The sequence below is a fragment of the Brachyistius frenatus genome, unplaced genomic scaffold (assembly GCF_029030835.1).
Source record: "Brachyistius frenatus isolate BFR_SWC_R1_liver_20210118 unplaced genomic scaffold, ASM2903083v1 Contig_237, whole genome shotgun sequence".
In the NCBI taxonomy this organism is placed as follows: Eukaryota; Metazoa; Chordata; class Actinopteri; family Embiotocidae; genus Brachyistius; species Brachyistius frenatus.
Window position 1 is genome coordinate 127989 of NW_027210836.1, and position 19512 is coordinate 147500.

At 44.0% G+C, this 19512-nt stretch overlaps 1 protein-coding gene across 1 annotated transcript in view; it reads right to left on the reverse strand.

Annotated features, from left to right (window-relative positions):
* The window catches only part of tmtc1 (transmembrane O-mannosyltransferase targeting cadherins 1), a 94173-nt gene that overhangs the window by 15983 nt on the left and 58678 nt on the right, over nt 1-19512 (reverse strand). Inside the window, exons 7-13 of the mRNA XM_069720294.1 lie at nt 14297-14464; nt 13581-13694; nt 8990-9133; nt 3340-3448; nt 2873-2975; nt 2473-2608; nt 598-742 (exon numbers count right to left, since the gene is read on the reverse strand). Of these exons, the coding sequence (XP_069576395.1) occupies nt 598-742; nt 2473-2608; nt 2873-2975; nt 3340-3448; nt 8990-9133; nt 13581-13694; nt 14297-14464 (919 nt within the window). The remainder of the gene's footprint in view (nt 1-597; nt 743-2472; nt 2609-2872; nt 2976-3339; nt 3449-8989; nt 9134-13580; nt 13695-14296; nt 14465-19512) is intronic.

Here is a 19512-nt window from a genome sequence, read left to right on the forward strand (position 1 = left end):
ATGCTCCGCCCACCTCTGATCCTGGTTCTGTTAACAGATGCTCCGCCCACCTCTGATCCCGGTTCTGTTAACAGATGCCCCGCCCACCTCTGATCCTGGTTCTGATAACAGAGGCTCCGCCCACCTCTGATCCCGGTTCTGTTAACAGATGCCCCGCCCACCTCTGATCCTGGTTCTGTTAACAGAGGCTCTGCCCACCTCTGATCCTGGTTCTGTTAACAGATGCCCCGCCCACCTCTGATCCCGGTTCTGTTAACAGATGCTCCGCCCACCTCTGATCCTGGTTCTGTTAACAGAGGCTCCGCCCACTTCTGAGCCCACCTCTGATCCTGGTTCTGTTGGAGGTTTCTTCCTGTTAAAGGGAGGTTTTTTTTCCCTCTGTTGGAGGTTTTTCTCCCTTAAAGAGGAGTTTTTTCCTCCTAGTTTATGTGGGAATTGTTGAATTGTTGGTTTCTCTGTATAATATTGTAAAGTCTTGCTGTAACGACTTTAATGTGTTAAGTGCCATGAAATAACCTAAGTTGTGATTTGGCGCTTTATAAATTGAATTGAATTGAATTGAATTGAATTGAATTGAATTGAATTGTGTCTCCTCACCAGAGCCAGCCAGATGTCGGTGCTGTCCGGCTGCAGAGCGGCCGCCTCTCTGTACACCTGTAGCGCCTCCTCGTAGCGACCTGTGTTGTAATACAGCGCTCCTAGTGGAGTCAAGATGTCCACCTTCCTCGTCACCTGCAGCGCCCTGTGGGCAGAGGTCAGAGGTCAGGAGGCTGGCTTTCCGTGGAGGTAGTGTAGAACCGTTTGTAGGTTTTAGTCCCAAGCTGCTTAGCCGACTGTGTGTCTGCATACAAACGGTGACCTGGTGACAGAGGCACTACATGCACTGACTAAATAATGCTTTCTACACATAACTGCTGTAAACTTGCAGTTCTTAACCACCCAGAGGGCCTGAAGGGTCCCAGGAGAGTCGTGGGTAGGGTTCAAAATCAAGTTCTATCAAATCATAAAGAGCATACTGTGCATTATTAATGTCCCTTAAAGCTTCCGACTTGCACGAGCTGCTCACATGCACACCATGAACAGAGCAGACCTGAAGTTGTATGACAACATGCTCATCAACCAATCACATCTGTCAGTAATGAGACAACTACACTGATTTATAACCAGATAAAGTGCAGAATTGCAAACATATCTTCTTCTTTCACAGCTCAGAAGTTTTTATCAAACTTCATCTGTATGTTTAAAACACTATAGAGATATTGATGTTATCTGTAAATTATCAACTGAAGTAAGACTTTTCTTAACAGTTCATGACTTCTGCTACTGAAATAACAATTGCATTCAGAATTTATCAGGTAAACATCGATTGATTTAGAACTATTACAAGTGGAATCTTAAACCAGGTCAGATTTCACTTCAAAGGATAGCACCAACATTCTGGTAAATGTCAGGTATCATCCATCAGTGATGTCATCCACCATCAGTGATGTCATCATCCATCAGTGAGGTCATCAACCATCAGTGATGTCATCAACCATCAGTGATGTCATCGTTGGTTCATGAACGTTATGAATCCTCCAGTTCAGATTCTGTCCGTCACCATCTTGTTAGTTCGGAGCGGTTTGGAGCAGGAAGTGACCATATTTGGACGAGCTGGGGGAGGAGCCAGCGGTGGATCTGACCGATCTGATCGGAAACCTGACGATACTACGTCCCGCCCACCGATAGCTGTAACCTGACTGCACCACAGGCCTGTCAATCAAACAGACACGCCCCCCAAAAACAGGTCTTCTTGAATCTTCTTTTCTAATGAATGAGGGATTATTTTCAGATGGACCTCCAGAAAACTAATAAGAAGGAGTGACTTTAGCTAACAACACCGAGATAACTGATGGACACATTTTATTCACTTTGGATTTGATGAGAGAAGTTGAATGGGAGTCTATGGAGCCGCAGGCTTTTTGGAGCCGACCTCTAGTGGCACTCGCTGGTATTGCAGCTGAAGACACTTCTGGATCAGAACCATTTTACAGACCTGAAGCTATGAACTCTTTTATAAACAGTCTGTGGTTAAATGGACTTGTTTGCTTTCTTGTCAGGAGTTTGATGTCAATAATCTGTCAAATTTAATTTAGTTTCTGAGCATTCAGAGCACAAGAAGGTCCCTAACCAACAGAAAACAGAATGTGAAAGTATAAAGACTGCTGTTAGGCCAGATTGTGTCTAGCCTGCTGTGGTTGGACGACGTGATGGACGGTTTTCTTCCTGAAGACGTTTTTCTCCTTCAACAGTTAATATTTTCAGTCTAAAGTGAGACCTGAAAATGTTATGACTGAATACATCGGATCTTTGAGATGTTTCTGAGTGACAAAAGAAACACATTTTTCTTTTCCTTCTGGGGGTTAAAGGTTGCAATAAGCTACAGAGCATTGATCTTACAGTTTGCTCCATCAATAATGACACTTTTCTTACCTCTTGTACCAAGACTCAGCTTCTTTGTTCTCATTGGATGATCGCAGCAGACGGCCGAGGTTCACCATGGCAACGTAATGTGCTGGTTTGAGTCGTACTGCCTGCTGGTAGTGGGCGGCCGCCAGCTCCCCTTGTCCTGGAGAAGAGGAAAGAAAGGAGGGAACGATAAGGAAACAAGTATGATGAAGACAAGTGAAAGTGAATTTTAGAATTATCTGAAAGGACCCGAAAGATGCCTGGAAGGTGAGAATCAATCACAGAACTAAAGTTACACCATCTAAATACCATCAGGCACTTAAAACAGCCTCCATCAGCTGGATATACAGCCTGTGTGTGTTAATGGGAGCCTGTGTTTACCCATCATGCCCTGGGCCAGAGAGGTGCTATAGTTTCAATTCACCTGTATCCACCAGGAACACTCCGTAGTTGTTGTGCAGGTCGGAGCTGTCCGGACAGTTCTCTATTCCTTTCAGATACACTTCTTTGGCTTCAGCAAAGCGTTTCTGTGGGGGTGGGAGAGTAGAGGGGGGAGGGGAGGAGAGGGGATGAAGGGGTGGAGGCATCATTAAAACCAGGACTGAACCAGACCGAGGTCAGAGGTCACACTGTGTGTACAACAGAACATGAAGCTGCCTGCAGAGAGAAACCAGCCACAGCTGATCTGATGGATGAAGTATAGATGAGTTCAAATAAAACCTCTGGAGGTGCAGCAGTACGATGTGGTGCATACGTGTGTGTGTGTGTGTGTGTGTGTGTGTGTGTGTGTGTGTGTGTGTGTGTGTGTGTGTGTGTGTGTGTGTGTGTGTGTGTGTGTGTGTGTGTGTGTGTGTGTGTGTGTGTGTGTGTGTGTGTGTGTGTGTGTTTCACCTGTTCAGCATAGAGTGAAGCCAGACTGGAGTAAGCATCAGCGAAGTGTGGACCAAAGCGAATGGAGTCCTTCAGCAGAGTCTCAGCATCTCTGTCCTTCCCCTGAGACCTGGAACACATCCACATCATCATCATCATCATCATCATCATCATCATCATCATCATCACCACCATAATCACCACCATCATCATCACCACCACCATCATAATTATAATCATCACCATCACTATGATCAGTATCATAATCATAATCATCATAACCACCACCATCATAATTATAATCACCACTACATCATCATCATCATCATCACCATCATCATCATAATCATCACCATCATCATCACTGTCATCATCATCATTATTATCGTCATTATTTTCATCTTTATCATGACCATCATCTTCATTACTAATCAATCATCATCATCATCATCATCATCATCATCATCATCATCATCATCATCACAGAGCCCATGGACCTGCAGCAGTGAATCAATCGGTGGGGGAACTGAATCATATTAATGGACTTCATGTTATTGATGTTGTCCACGCTGTTGGACTGAAACAGCTCCACATGTGAGCAGGTGAGAGTGAAGCTGTCCAGAGGTACCGGACCTCTTTCACCATCTCTCAGGTGCTTCGGTGACTCCGGTACCAATAATGTTACCACATCTTCAGCTGAACATTCACTTCCACCGGAGGACGAGGTTGTTTCAACATCTCTCAGCTCTGTGTGTGTGTGTGTGTGTGTGTGTGTGTGTGTGTGTGTGTGTGTGTGTGTGTGTGTGTGTGTGTGTGTGTGTGTGTGTGTGTGTGTGTGTGTGTGTGTGTGTGTGTGTGTGTGTGTGTGTGTGTGTGTGTGTGTGACCATCTCCACTTTAATCTCCACCACACATTCCATCTCACACACCTGAACAGAATCCACCAGCAGAAATATATTCAGCAGGTCTTCATTTCCAACAGCAGGACAGAGAGTTTCCTCTTTTGTTCAGAATCATTAGTGTGTGGAGAATCCGACCTGACGAGTGGATGTGAGCAGGTTTTCTCTCAGCTCTGATCAGTCTTACAGCAGAAAAATGAGTTTTTTCAGGCAGGCAGAGAAGAAGAAGCTGGTTACTTCAGCTGATGCACTGACATCCGGCCTGAATGACGCTTTCAGTCCAAAACTCTGCTTCCTCAGAGGGAGGCACAATGACCATAAAGCCTCCGATGATAAATTATATTCAATGACTGCAGGTGTATATTCATAATTTTAATCTATATTTTTCTTTCTGCTGCTTTCGTGAGTAGTTTTTCTGTTACAGCTTTTCTTGTGGATTTCGTGTGAGAGTTTTCAGAACGCCATCCGGCGCAAATAACTGCATGTAATGCCTAAGATGGCGCTGCGCTAGCGGCAGTCTGTTGCAGCAGCTCCCCCCGAGTGTGTTTTGTTTTAAGTAGTTTTCTTTCTTTCTTCTCTCTTCAGAGTTGTTGTTTTCTTCTCTTCACGTGTGTTAAGTTAACGGTCAGACAATGGACCGTAATTTTTCCACTTTTCTGGTTGGGGGCATTGTTATTGTTTACTCTCGTGATCAGCTGATCGTGCTGAGTAGACCTCTACTGCTGCTGCCCGGAGCTAGGCCTGAAATCCTGGACGAACTTCGGAGAAGACGTCGGGGTTACAGAGCTGGAGCTAAACTGAAGGCGAAGAGGAGGAGATATAAACCATCGGTACCGGAGATCTTAATGGGGAACGTGAGGTCGTTGGCCAATAAGACGGACGAGCTCGGCGCTGGTAAAGACCCAGAGAGAGTACCGGGAGTGCAGCATCATGTGTTTCACCGAGACGTGGCTGCACTCACATCTCCCGGACCACAGCGCGGCCGTACCCGGCTTCAGGACTGTTCGGGGGGACGGAGACGTTGTTCGGAGAGGCAAGAAGAAAGGTGGATGGATTGAAGTCTATGTGAATGAGAGGTGGTGCAATCCCGACCACGTGTGTGTGAAGGAACGTTTCTGTAGCCCGGACATTGAACTTCTAGCCGTGGGGATGCGCCCGTATTATTTGCCGAGGGAGTTCACGTCCGCCATTGTTATCGCTGTGTACGTTCCTCCATCAGCTGACGTAGAGGCAGCAGTGGACACCATCCACTCCACTGTGTCCAAACTTCAGACTCAGCATCCCGGTGCATTTTTGTTAGTTACTGGAGACTTTAACCAGTCTGGATAAAGTTCTGCCAACTGTTCACCAGTATGTGAACTGCCCCACCCGGAACAATAAAACTCTGGACTTACTGTATGCTAATGTCATGGATGCATACAGTACTACTGCCCTTCCCCCCCTTTGGTAGATCAGACCACAACCTGGTCCTGCTGACTCCCAGGTATGTCCCCCTGGTGCAGAGGCAGCCTGTGACCACCAGGACTGTGAGGAGGTGGACACAGGAGGCTAAAGACGCCCTGCAGGACTGCTTTGAGTCCACGGACTGGGATGTGCTGTGTGGACCACATGGGGAGGACATCAACAGCAGGACGGACTGTATCACAGAATACATCAAATTCTGTAAACACACCACCGTACCATCCCGGACTGGACACTGCTTCCCCAACAACAAGCTGTGGATCACCAGTGACCTGAAGGTGCTTCTTAATAAGAAGAAAGCAGCCTTCAGGTCTGGGGACAGGGAGGAGCTCAGGAGAGTGCAGCGCCACCTGAAGGAGAAGATGAGGGAGGTCAAGGACTCCTACAGGAGGAAGCTGGAGGCCAAACTCCAGCAGAACAACGTGAGGGAGGTGTGGACCGGTATGAAGGAGATTACTGGGTTCAAGGGGCGAGAGAGACAACCAGGGGGAACCTGGAGAGGAACTACCAGGGGGAACCTGGAGAGGAACAACCGGGGGGAACCAAGAGAGGAACAACCAGGGGGAACCTGGAGAGGAACAACCAGGGGGAACCTGGAGAGGAACAACCGGGGGGAACCTGGAGAGGTCCAATAAACTAAACTGTTTCTTCAACAGGTTTAGTTCACCGCCCTCATCTGTCTCCTCCACACCTTACACCTCCCAAACACCTCTGCTGCCTCCCCCCCTCCCCCCTCCGCCCCCCCCCTGGTGAGCTCCATAGAGCCCTCAATCTCAAAGGGCTCTTCCTCCATCGACCCCCCCACACCCCTCACCCCCCTCTCTGTGACGACTGGCCAGGTTAGGAGACAGCTGGAGAGACTCCACCAGCGCAAGGCTGCAGGACCTGACGGCATCAGCCCCGTGGTCCTGAAGACCTGCGCCGTCCAGCTGGCTGAGGTCCTACAACACCTCTTCAACCTGAGCCTGAAGCAGGAGGAGGTCCCGGTGCTGTGGAAGACGTCCTGCCTGGTTCCTGTCCCCAAGAAGAAGACTCCATCTGGCCTCAACGACTACCGACCGGTTGCCCTCACATCTCATGTGATGAAGGTGCTGGAGAGGCTGGTCTTGGCCCACCTCAGGCCGCTGGTGAAATCTTCTCTGGACCCTCTGCAATTTGCGTACCAGCCTCGTGTGGGAGTGGACGACGCCATCATCTACCTGCTGCAACGAGCTCAGTCTCACCTGGATGGAACCGGTGACTCTGTGAGAATCACTTTCTTTGATTTCTCCAGTGCATTCAACACCATCCAACCACTGCTGCTGAGTGAGAAGCTGCGGGTGGTGGAGGGTGGGGTGGTGGGGGTGGACATGTCCACCGTCTCCTGGATCACTGACTACCTGACAGGCAGACCACAGTTTGTCCGTCTGGGCAGTGTGCTGTCTGATACGGTGGTCAGTGGTACTGGAGCTCCTCAGGGAACTGTTCTGTCTCCTTCCTGTTCACCTTCTACACCACTGACTTCCAGAACAACTCAGAGTCAAGACATCTGCAGAAGTTCTCTGATGACTCTGCAGTGGACGGTGTATAAGGGATGGACGGGAGGAGGAGTCAGTGGTCGGTGTATAAGGGATGGACGGGAGGAGGAGTCAGTGGACGGTGTATAAAGGATGGACGGGAGGAGGAGTCAGTGGACGTTGTATAAGGGATGGACGGGAGGAGGAGTACAGGGCAGTAGAGGAGGACTTTGTGGAGTGGGCGGGTAGAAATCACCTCCTCCTGAACGTGGCCAAGACCAGAGAGATGGTGGTCGACTTCACGAGGAAGACGACGGCTCCACAACCGCTGAGAGTTCTGGGAGAGGAGGTGGACATGGTGGAGGAGTACAAGTACCTGGTATCTCCATGACAACAGACTGAACTGGAAGACCAACATCAATGCTGTCTACAAGAAGGGGATGAGTCGACTCTTTTTCTTGAGGAAACTTCGATCCTTCAATGTGTGCAGCGAGATGTTGGAGATGTTCTACCATCTGTTGTGGACAGTGAACTGTACTTCTAGTAGTCTGCTGGGGGAGCAGCATTGGAGCCGGTGACACCAACAAACTTAACAAACTGGTTAAGAAGGCCGGCTCCATCATCGGCTACAAACTAGATAGTCTGGAAAAGGTGGTGGAGAGGAGGACGCTGATCAAACTATTATCCATATTGGATAATCCTGACCACCCTCTCCACCTGCTGCAGGGACAGAGGAGCACTTTCTCTAAAAGATTCCTCCAGCTCCGCTGTCACAAGGACAGATACAGGAGATCATTCCAGATACAGGAGATCATTCCTGATACAGGAGATCATTCCAGATACAGGAGATCATTCCTGATACAGGAGATCATTCCTGATACAGGAGATCATTCCAGATACAGGAGATCATTCCAGATACAGGAGATCATTCCTGATACAGGAGATCATTCCAGATACAGGAGATCATTCCAGATACAGGAGATCATTCCAGATACAGGAGATCATTACTGCCCACTGCAATAAGACTGTACAATAACTCACCTCTGGCAAAATCCATCATAGTACAATAACACTGTTGACTGTGTTTCTTGGTTTGTTTGTATATAATATATAGATATATAATGTACTGTATATACTGTGCATTTTATATTTTTTGCTGCTATTTTATTGCTTTTCTATTATTCTATTCTATTCTATTCTATTCTATTCTATTCTATTCTATTCTATTCTATTCTATTCTATTCTATTCTATTCTATTCTATTATTCTATTATTTCTATTACTATCTTATTGCTTCTGTATGCTGCTGTCGCGAAAAAATTTCCCCTCGGGGATTAATAAAGTAACTACCTAACCTACCTACCTATGTAATGACAACATGTTGGGAGGATTGTGTCACCTGCTTTATGCTTTATTCTCTAATCTGACCTTGACGTGTTTCTGAGAGGGATCATTAACTCTCCTCCGTCTTCACATCTTGTTTTTCAGTCACAAACTGACAGGAGCTGTTTCTTCTGGTTGGATCATTTTAAGGGAAAATAGTACTTTTTTAGAAACAGTAAAGTGCTGCTGGAACATGACGGCAGCCTCCAGCTGGGAGGGCTGCTGCCAGTTTGTGGAGTTTTTTTGGAGAGTTGGAAAACAGACTTTCCTCTGGAAACTGCTCCACGGTTCCAAACACCCCGATCAGATGTAGCAGCGGTGAGCAGCGTCCTCAGCTTCAGTCACAGCTCACAGGAAGCGTCTCTTTGTTGTGTGAGTAAAAGCGTGTCAGCGTGCATCGCGTCTCTAACAGCCTCTCAGAGTGAGTGTCTTACTTCAGCAGGTTTCCCAGGTTGAACAGAGCCCGGTTGTGCTGAGGGTTGGTGTCCAGCGCCTTCCTGTAGTAACGCTCCGCCTCCTCAGGGCTGCGAGTCAGAGTGCCCAGGTTGTTCATGGCGCTGGCGTGACGGGGGTATAACCTGAACACAGGACACCTTTTATTCTCTATTTGTTCATTTGAAACAAGAACAAATTTGAATCCTAAACTGTAATAACATAATGCAACTTTACTGTCATCATTACATTATTACATTACATTTCATTTATCTGACTCTTTTATCCAAAGCGACTTGCAATAAGTTCATTTCAACCATGAGGGTACAAAACCAGAACAAAAAGAATCAAGAAAATACAATTTCTTCCAGAAAGCCAAACTACAAAGTTCTATCAGTAAGTTCTATGTTAAGATACTAAAGTTCTACTATTCAAGGTAAAGTCTGAAGAGGTGTGTTTTTAGTTTGCGTACATTACATTACATTAAACATCAAACCATTGAATCATTTAAACACAGTATTTAAGAGGAGATATGATTTATAGGACATGAAGACCTGGAGAAGCATGAGGAGGAAGAAATAATAACACAAGATAAGATAATATACAAATAAGTATGCATCATATTGTACAACCTTGTTTACAAAAATATAGTGACGTTGTGTAAAATGTAAATAAAAACTGAATGTGATGATTTGTAAGTCATGTAAACTCATGTTTAATTGAAGATAGACCAAAGACAACATATCAGATGTTGAAACTGAGAAATGTTATTGTTTTATAAAAGATGAAATGCTCATTTTGAAATTGATGGCAGCATCATTGTCCAAGAAAAAAATGTGTAACAAGCATCAACTGTGCAAATGTGTACACTATGACTCCAGCAAAGGTCAGATGTTTGCAGTTTTAAAAAGACTTTTAAATAAAACAACCTGAATTCTTAATCTTAAAAAATGATGCATCTGTGCTGGAACCAAACACGTTTAGTCAGAAGGTCGTTTCAGAGAAGGAGAGTTGTGTGAAAGGTGTGTTGTTCTGTTTTAGACTCGTTCAGCTCATTGTTTGATCTGCCAGCATGTTTTAGAGAGAAGAACCTCAAAACCACCGCTGAGCACCAAACAGCACAGCGACACAGTTAGAGAGCAGCTGGTAAAAATACAACTTAATGAAGTATAAATACGTCAGATGTGTCATCGTTTTCTTACTATGTCACCAAAAACCTCCCAGTTTATGCAGTTTTAAAGTTCAGCTGTGAACCAAATGTAAACTGAACATTTCAAACCAAAAGTCAAAACTCAGGACTGAAACCTCCTAAAACTGCTGAAGTTCTTTCACCACAACACCTCCGACAGGAAGACGTAGAGATGGTCGGGATGTTTCTCACGTGTATCTGATGTTAGATCAGAGTCCAGGTGTAATGATGTGGAGACATCAGTTGGGCTGTTTAATGAACTTCTCTGAGACATTCTGCCACAAAGAATTCATCTTTTCATAAACGCTTCGACTGAAACTGCTCTGCTTCTACATCTCTACCTCTTAGGCAGATAATTACTAATGTAACTTATTTCTTATCATTTCTATGCTGATGACATTCAGTTACGTGAAGCTACTTTGCTGACATTTACTGTTTTATAAAGTTAATGATTTAAATAATTGTTTGATGGCCATCAAGCTTTGGTTGACTGATAATTTCCTAAAGTTAAATACAAATCAGGTTGATGGCAGCGGTGGAAGAGTTTCAGCACACAACATACAGTATAAGAAGGTCAATGCTGATTGGTTAGAGACACGTTATGTCACAGTGAATCTGGGTCTGATTAAACCTGACTGTGTAGATCCTGCAAAATCTGAAATATTTCTTCTTCATTTTACAGCTCAGAACTTCTTGTGGTTTTAAATGTTTCTAAATCCTCAGACTTTTTAATTACCTTTATTTTATTTATTTAGTTTTCATATTTTACCTTTGCATGAAAGGTTTACATGAAAATATGACACATTTGTGAAGTGGTCTCAGACTTTTGGATGGTATATGGTCAACAACACATAAACTGGCCTTTTATTCATACGTTACATGAAAAATTAAATTATTATTATTAAAGTAAACCAAGCAGCTGAAGCAGAATGAAGCAGTTATATTTTTATTTTCTGATAATGGATACATCATCTTGGCTTGAAGCTCGTCTACAGCAGTAGGCTGACTCTCTTCTTCCAGAGGGAAGAACATCATGTTGATTGGAATAAGTGGCTTGTCTCAGTGATAAGGATAATCTCCAGAGTAAATGGTGCAGATAAATCAGCCGAGAGTGAAGCTGCAGCCAGCAGCCTCTCCGCTGACATTTACTGCTGCTCTCCATCACCACCACAAAAGACCTCCCTGTAATTGAAATACACTTTTATAGTTAGAGCCCATAATGGTGACACGAGCCTGACAGGACACCAGAGGCAGCGATGCACTTTTCTGTCGCTACGGTAACCCAGTTCCATGTGCTCATGGTGTTTCAGGAGCAGAATAAGGAACCAGCAATGAACAATTCACTGAGAGCTGCTTCATCAGCAGTTTGCAGAGCTGAGAGACCAGAGGAGGATCCACAACCTTCACAACCAGGTTTCCATGTCCTCTTCCTGCAGACCAACAGTTAAACTTAATGTAATGTAACGTATGTAATGTTTACTACTCCAGGAAGTAGTCCGACCCTTAGCAACCACCTAGCAACAGAGAGGATTTCTAGTCTCCACCTGAATTTTAGCACCGTGTCGTGTGTTAAAACCAAACCGGTCCAGCTAGCTGCCGCCAGAATTTGAAAATGCGTGACGATTCGTGGAGTTACGGTACGGGTGCTCGGAGCGACCAAAAAGGACCAAAAGAGACCCGACTTCACCAAATGGGTCATCCATCAGTGATGTCATCAACCATCAGTGAGGTCATCAACCATCAGTGATGTCATCATCCATCAGTGATGTCATCGTTGGTTTGTGAACGTTATGAATCCTCCAGTTCAGATTCTGTCCGTCACCATCTTGTTAGTTCGGAGTGGTTTGGAGCAGGAAGTGACCATATTTGGACGAGCTGGGGGAGGAGCCAGCGGTGGATCTGACCAATCTGATCGGAAACCTGACGATACTACGTCCCGCCCACCGATAGCTGTAACCTGACTGCACCACAGGCCTGTCAATCAAACAGACACGCCCCCAAAAACAGGTCTTCTTGAATCTTCTTTTCTAATGAATGAGGGATTATTTTCAGATGGACCTCCAGAAAACTAATAAGAAGGAGTGACTTTAGCTAACAACACCGAGATAACTGATGGACACATTTTATTCACTTTGGATTTGATGAGAGAAGTTGAATGGGAGTCTATGGAGCCGGAGGCTTTTTGGAGCCGACCTCTAGTGGCACTCGCTGGTATTGCAGCTGAAGACACTTCTGGATCAGAACCACTTTACAGACCTGAAGCTATGAACTCTTTTATATCCAGTCTGTAGTTTTATATCCAGTCTGTAGTTTTATATCTAGTCTGTATTTTTATATCCAGTCTGTGATTTTATATCCAGTCTGTGGTTTTATATCCGGTCTGTAGTTTTATATCCAGTCTGTAGTTTTATATCCAGTCTGTGGTTTTATATCCAGTCTGTGGTTTTATATCCGGTCTGTAGTTTTATATCCAGTCTGTGGTTTTATATCCAGTCTGTAGTTTTATATCCAGTCTGTGTTTTATATCCAGTCTGTGGTTTTATATCCAGTCTGTAGTTTTATATCCAGACTGTAGTTTTATATCCAGTCTGTGTTTTATATCCAGTCTGTAGTTTTATATCCAGTCTGTGTTTTATATCCAGTCTGTAGTTTTATATCCAGTCTGTAGTTTTATATCCAGTCTGTAGTTTTATATCCAGTCTGTGTTTTATATCCAGTCTGTAGTTTTATATCCAGTCTGTGTTTTATATCCAGTCAGACTTCTTGTTCTCAAAATGTTGTTGCACAACCAGAACATTGTGTCTCCATCTTTTGTCCGACCTGAGTTAAGCAGCTGTAAAAGTGTTTTCATATTCACTCTTTGCAGTGAAAACGTCTGATCACAGCTCCAATCTCACAACTCATTTACATCAACTCAACACGAGTTCACAAACCCAACGTGTCTCACTCAGTTTGAAACTATTGTGACATTTAAAGCTCATCTAGTGATATACGTATGCATGCATACATGCAGATATTGTTCCAATCTCTCTCAGTGTTGATGTATCTGGACGTTTGGTATTAATCCAAATATCTGAAGACATGCATCTGACATGACAACATCATACACAACTGATATCGTGTCAATCTGCCTCAGCTTTTTTTTTTTCTAAGTTCGACTTTTAAATTTCTCTGTGAACCCACAGATCTTGTTTTCATCTTCTCAGGTGGAGTCTGGTTGATTCTCCTTCAGTCTTTTTTCACTGCAGAGTAGATTTACCTTCAGTATTTCTGAAGAATCTACACACGGTCTTCATCCTGTCTGAGTGTCTCCTGCTGTTAGAGTCAGTCTGCTCTGCAGAACGTCAACAGGAACCTGATAGAACTGTTCTACTAGAACACATACAGGTAGCTTCAGTTCTCACCTGAGGGCGGTGGTGTAGTGGTGGATGGCCTCCTGGTGACGGCCGCTGTCCTTCAGGAAGTTGGCGTAGTTGTAGTGAACTTTGGCGTTGTGAGGCAGAGTCTGGATACCAGAGCTGTAACGAGGAGGGATAGGAGAGGAGAGGAGAGGAGAGGAGAGGAGAGGAGAGTGGGGGAGGGGAAGGAGGAGGCATGAGGTCAGTTTAAAGAAGACCTTCACTTTTCCATCACTTCAGAGGACTGACAGAACCTGACAGAAACCAGGTGTTGGACACTTTCCACCCTAAACGGTCGCCATCTTGGCTCCATGGAGGAAGGGGCGGGGCCACCAACGTAAAGGATTTTCAAATTAAAAGCGTGTGAGGAAGCTGCAGCTGTTCCTGAACACAAAGTGTTTGTTCTCCACTGCTGCTGCTGGACAGAAGAATCAGTGTGTTTATTGAGTGTTAAACAGAGGACACAAAAACACACTGATTTCTGGGTAAAATAATTAAAGCTGTAGATATTTTGGAGGGCGATGTGGTCACATGATGAGGTCACTTCCTGTCAGTCCAGAACAGCAGTGATCTGAAACAACACGGCTGTCATGGAAGAGATCTTTTAGTGAGTGTACTGAGGGAAGGATGTCTTCTGGAACACAACATCTGTGTTGTCACGATGTGACTTTGTACATGTATTCATGTCACACAGCAGAAACAACACAAGTACACACACTCACCGAAAGAGCGCCTCCCTGGAGAGCCACACGTTGTTCTGCTGGACGGTCTTCCAGGAGAAGAGCAGCAGCAGCAGCAGCATGGACACACTGAGGACTGTGGTGCCCCACCGGCCCACCACCGAACACAACCGGCCCAGACCGTGAGCCACCAGGATGCAGTAACCCATACTGCAAGAGAAGAGGGGGCGGAGTCAGGGAAGAGGAGGGAAAGAAAAGGGTTACCTCTGAGCTCCTCTCCAAGTGTCTCTGCAGTCTTACATCCTGTCAGAGTCGCTGTCATCACTCCTCTTTGGAGCTGCCTACATGACGTGATGCCCCCTGATGGTGCCTTCCACCCAGCTTGGTGGCTTCCCATAAAAGCACAACATCTTTTCCAGATGCTGTGACCATGTGATCACATGATAAAAACTGTAAATGTTCTGCAGAGTGTTTGTGTGTCAGACTGCTTACAGCGAGCAGGTTTTGCTCCACTTTCTCTACACTGATGCACAGTTTCCATCCAAGTGCACCGAAATAGTGCGCCACAACAGGAACAAAAGGAAGGAAGAATATCAAAGAAGGCTTGGACTGGCATGAGTTAGAGATGATAATGAGGCTGAAAGATTAGAGGAGAGCTGAGTGAAGAGAGACGCTGGGAAACAGAGAGAAGAGGAAGTGAGGAGTTCTCAGATTCTGCTCGCTGACTTACACCTGGATGTTAAACTGAGGTCAAACAGGAGAATAAGAAATCGATCATCACAGAGAAACACTTCACATTCCTGCAAAGTTAGTTACTGGTTGTTGGATGGTGGTGATTGGCAGCAAAAGACAACAAGACACCAACCAGGACTGCTTTAATGACGTGTGTGTTAGCTAGCAGGCCACGTGGTTCCATATTGACTGATACACCAGACAAATCAATTCAAATCACATGACATCATACTTTTAATAGTCACTTAAATTATGTTTGTTGATATTGTATTCCATGTTGCATCAACCAGCAACAAGGTCACCCGTTGGTTTGTGAACGTTATGAAGCCTCCAGTTCAGATTCTGTCCGTCACCATCTTTGATAGTTCGGGGCGGAAAAAAGATATCTGATGAACAAAGACCCTCCGCTCTGCTTCCACCAATCAGCTTGTTGCTCCTCCCTGAGTTAAACTCTCTACTAAATCACGACTGTTTGCTGTCCTGGCTCCTAAATGGTAGAATGAGCTCCCCACCGACATCAGGACAGCAGAAACTCTGAACATCTTCCACCACAAACTAAAAACACACCTCCTCCTCCTTTACCTTGAACAGTAGAACTTTATTATCTCAAAATAGAACTTACTGATAGAACTTTGTGGTTTGGCTTTCTGGAAGAAATAGTATTTTCTTGATTCTTGTTGTTCTGGTTTTGAACCCTCATAATGAACAAAGATATCTGATGAACAAAGATATCCATGGACTCGTGTTTTTAACATTTTACCACCGCGTCATGTCTAGCAAGATGTGATGTCATGATGATTTGTTCCAAATGTTCAGTTGACCAATCAGATCTCTGGGGCGGAGCTACTGGTTGTACAAGTCAGATTGAAGGAGGGTTGTTCAGGACAAGTTAACACATGTTGGTACATTCAGACAGACCTACAAGTTACTGAGCATCTCATTGGCAGACAATGTTCTCTAAACCCTCTTTGGACTGTGATTCTGGTCAATTAGTCTTCATCCCCTCAAAGGTGAGCAGTGTAAGGACAACGCGCAGTCATGGTCAGGAAGTTCAACCAATTTGTTCAGAAGAAGACAGAAGTGAGAGTCAGTTAATCATTCTGATGTTAAGAAACAAACTAGAGTGAACATGCTCCTTTTCAGCTGAGAAGGATGGAATCAAATACTCTGAAGAGAACTGTTAGTGAGGATATGTGCAGTGGAGGTCCACCACGTCATCAATAAGAACAGCTCTGTATTATATCTGCGAATATCTGAGAAAACAAAGTATTGACTCTCATTAATATGTCTTTTGGTCTTTTGACATGACAGCACGGAAGAAGTGAGTCAGTAGTAATTGAACTTCTCTTCCTGGTTTTTAGTCTTTATTGACCAAAACAAGAACCACCTGATGATTTACTGAGGGTGTCGTAATGAAATTAGAATATAATGTGATCCTTCAGAGTGCAAACAAAAGCACCTGGATGGAAATATAAAAACTACTTCACGGTAATAGAACAGTTTCTGGTGCCTTGCAGCCCTCTTTCTCGCTCTCTTCATTCCATCCCTGCACATCTTCATCCTCTAAAGTGGCAGTTGGACGTTAACCCGCTCCGACACCTCGCTGCCTCCCTGTGGTCTCCACAGTGTGTCCTGTCACACACTGTGTGCAGCCATCAGTCATTCTGTCTCTCAGTAGTTACAACATGCTTCTAGGTTTGTTGTTTTGTTTGTTTTTGCCTCAGTGGTTCATACAGAGGAACACTAGGGAAAAATCTTGGGACCTAATCATATAAATAACTATTTATGTTGTAATTATGAGAAAAACTCAGTGATTGGAATTGTGTGTAAGATTCTTTTCAATATCTAAGTAATTTAGTGATATTTGTCATCCAATAGTGACAGGTTCTGGTAAAAAATAGTTCTGTGTACATAATTTTCCAAACAATAATAGGCTAAAATAACAAGGCTCATGTTGGAGCCCACAGTGCAACTCACTGTATCCATGGTAACACTCTGATGCGCTCAGGCAGCGGGGAAGTTCCCATTTGGTAGCCTCACACTTCCCAGTTGAGAGCGTTCACATGACAACAACAAAGAGGCAACATGGCAGCCTGCAGGAGATCTGCATTATCTGATGTCTGAATACAGAAGAGTTACAAACAACCTCGTCATCACACATGTAGACCATCGCAGGGACGAAACAGACTTCAGAAGATCATTATTATTTGTACACGACATTTCTACATGTCGTTTTTAGCAGATAACGATTAAAACATCCAACAAAGTAACGGCAACACAGTAATGGCAACACAGTCATGGCAACACAGTAACGGCAACACAGTAACGGCAAAAAAGTAACGGCAACACAGTAACGGCAACAAAGTAACGGCAACAAAGTAATGGCAACAAAGTGACGGCAACAAACTACAGGCAACAAAGTAACGGGATCAAAGTAACGGCAACAAAGTGACAGGATCAAAGTAACGGCAACAAACTAAAGACAACAAAGTGATGGCAACACAGTAACGGCAACAAAGTAATGGCAACAAAGTAACGGCAACAACGTAACGGCAACAAAGTAATGTCTACAAAGTAACGTCCATGTTGGAGGACTGTTACCGTTGTTTCATTCATACTATCATTTAACAGCACAACACTCTGCTCTAACTAGTACGACCTTAATTAACCATGAAGTGACTTATTTTTACACTGAGCATGCACATATATCAGATGATGCCGTGGCCAAGTTTAAGGAAGCAGTTACATGTTTATCCTCTTCGATGCCGTGTGTTAAAGCAGTGGAAGACATCTACGTTGATCTTAGTCCCACACTAGTGGATCATCTGGCAGAAAACACTGCAGTATCTCTGCTACAACTCTGGATGATGTCGCCCCTCTGAAGAAGAGAGTCATGAACCAGAGGAAGTTGTCTCCATGGTACAACTCAGAACTACGCTCTGCTAGGCAGCGACTAGAAAGATGGAAAGGAAATGGAGTTCCACTAATTTAGAAGAATTTCACCTGCCTGGAAGGAGAGTCTAATATTATATAAGAAAGCTCTTTGTAAGGCCAGAACTTTATATTATTCATCATTAATAGAGGACAACAAGAACAACCCCAGGTTTCTTTTCATCACTGTAGCAGGCTGACAAAGAGTCCCAGTTCTGTTGAGTCCTCTGTTCCTTCAGCTCTCAGCAGTAATGACTTCATTAACTTCTTTACTAATAAAATTCTTACTATCAGGGAGAGAATCAGGCCGACCCTTCCTGACACCATCACTGATGTGTTGCTAAGCAACAGCAGCCCTGAAAGCAACTGTAGGACCAGATGTAAACTTGGAACATTTCTCTCCTGTTGATCTCTCTGAGTTAACTAGAATTATTTCTTCATCTGGATCCTCTAGCTGTCTGTTAGATCTCATCCCAACTAAACTTTTGAAGGAAGTCTTCCCTTTAATTAATACTTCCATATTAGATCAGATCAACCTATCTATTGTAACCGGCTATGTACCGCAGGCTTTTAAAGTGGCTGTAATTAAACCTTTATTTAAAAAGCCGACTCTTGATCAGCTGTTTTAGGAAACTACAGACCAATTTACAACCTGACGTTTATTTCTAAAATCCTTGAAAAAGTTGTTTCAAATCAATTTTGTGATCATTTACAAAGGAATGATCTGTTTGAAGATGTTCAGTCTTTAGAGTTCATCATAGCACAGAAACAGCTCTGGTGAAAGTTACTAACGACCTTTTATTAGCCTCAGATAATGGACTTGTCTCTGTACTTGTTCTTCTGGACCTCAGTGCTGCTTTTGATACGATTGATCATACGATCTTATTACAGAGATTAGAAGACGTTACGAGGATTAAAGGAACTGCATTAGACTGGTTCAAATCCTACTTATCAGATAGATTCCAGTTTGTCCATGTCAACAATGAATCTTCCAGACAAACAAGAGTTAGTTATGGAGTTCCACAAGGCTCAGTGTTAGGCCCAATACTTTTTACTTTGTACATGCTTCCATTAGGAGATGTCATCAGGAAGCACTGCATCAACTTCCATTGTTATGCAGATGACAGTCAGCTATATCTTTCTATAAAACCAGATGAAACTAATCAGTTAGTAAAACTTGAAGCCTGTCTAAAAGACATAAAGACCTGGATGACCAAAAACTTCCTGCTTCTAAATTCAGACAAAACAGAAGTTCTTGTACTTGGTGCTAAACACCTCAGAAACTCTTTCTGTAATCACTTAGTTACTCTAGATGACGTTGTCTTGGCCTCCAGCAAAACTGTGAGGAACCTTGGAGTCATCTTTGATGAGGATTTGTCCTTTAGACACCATATAAAGCAAATCTCCAGAACTGCCTTCTTCCATCTACGTAATATTAATAAAATCAGGAAAATCCTTCCTCAGTGTGACGCAGAAAAACTCATTCATGTGTTTGTTATTTCTAGACTAGATTATTGTAATTCCTTGTTGTTAGGATGTCCAAATTACTCATTAAAAACCTGCAGCTGATCCAAAATGCTGCAGCAAGAGTACTG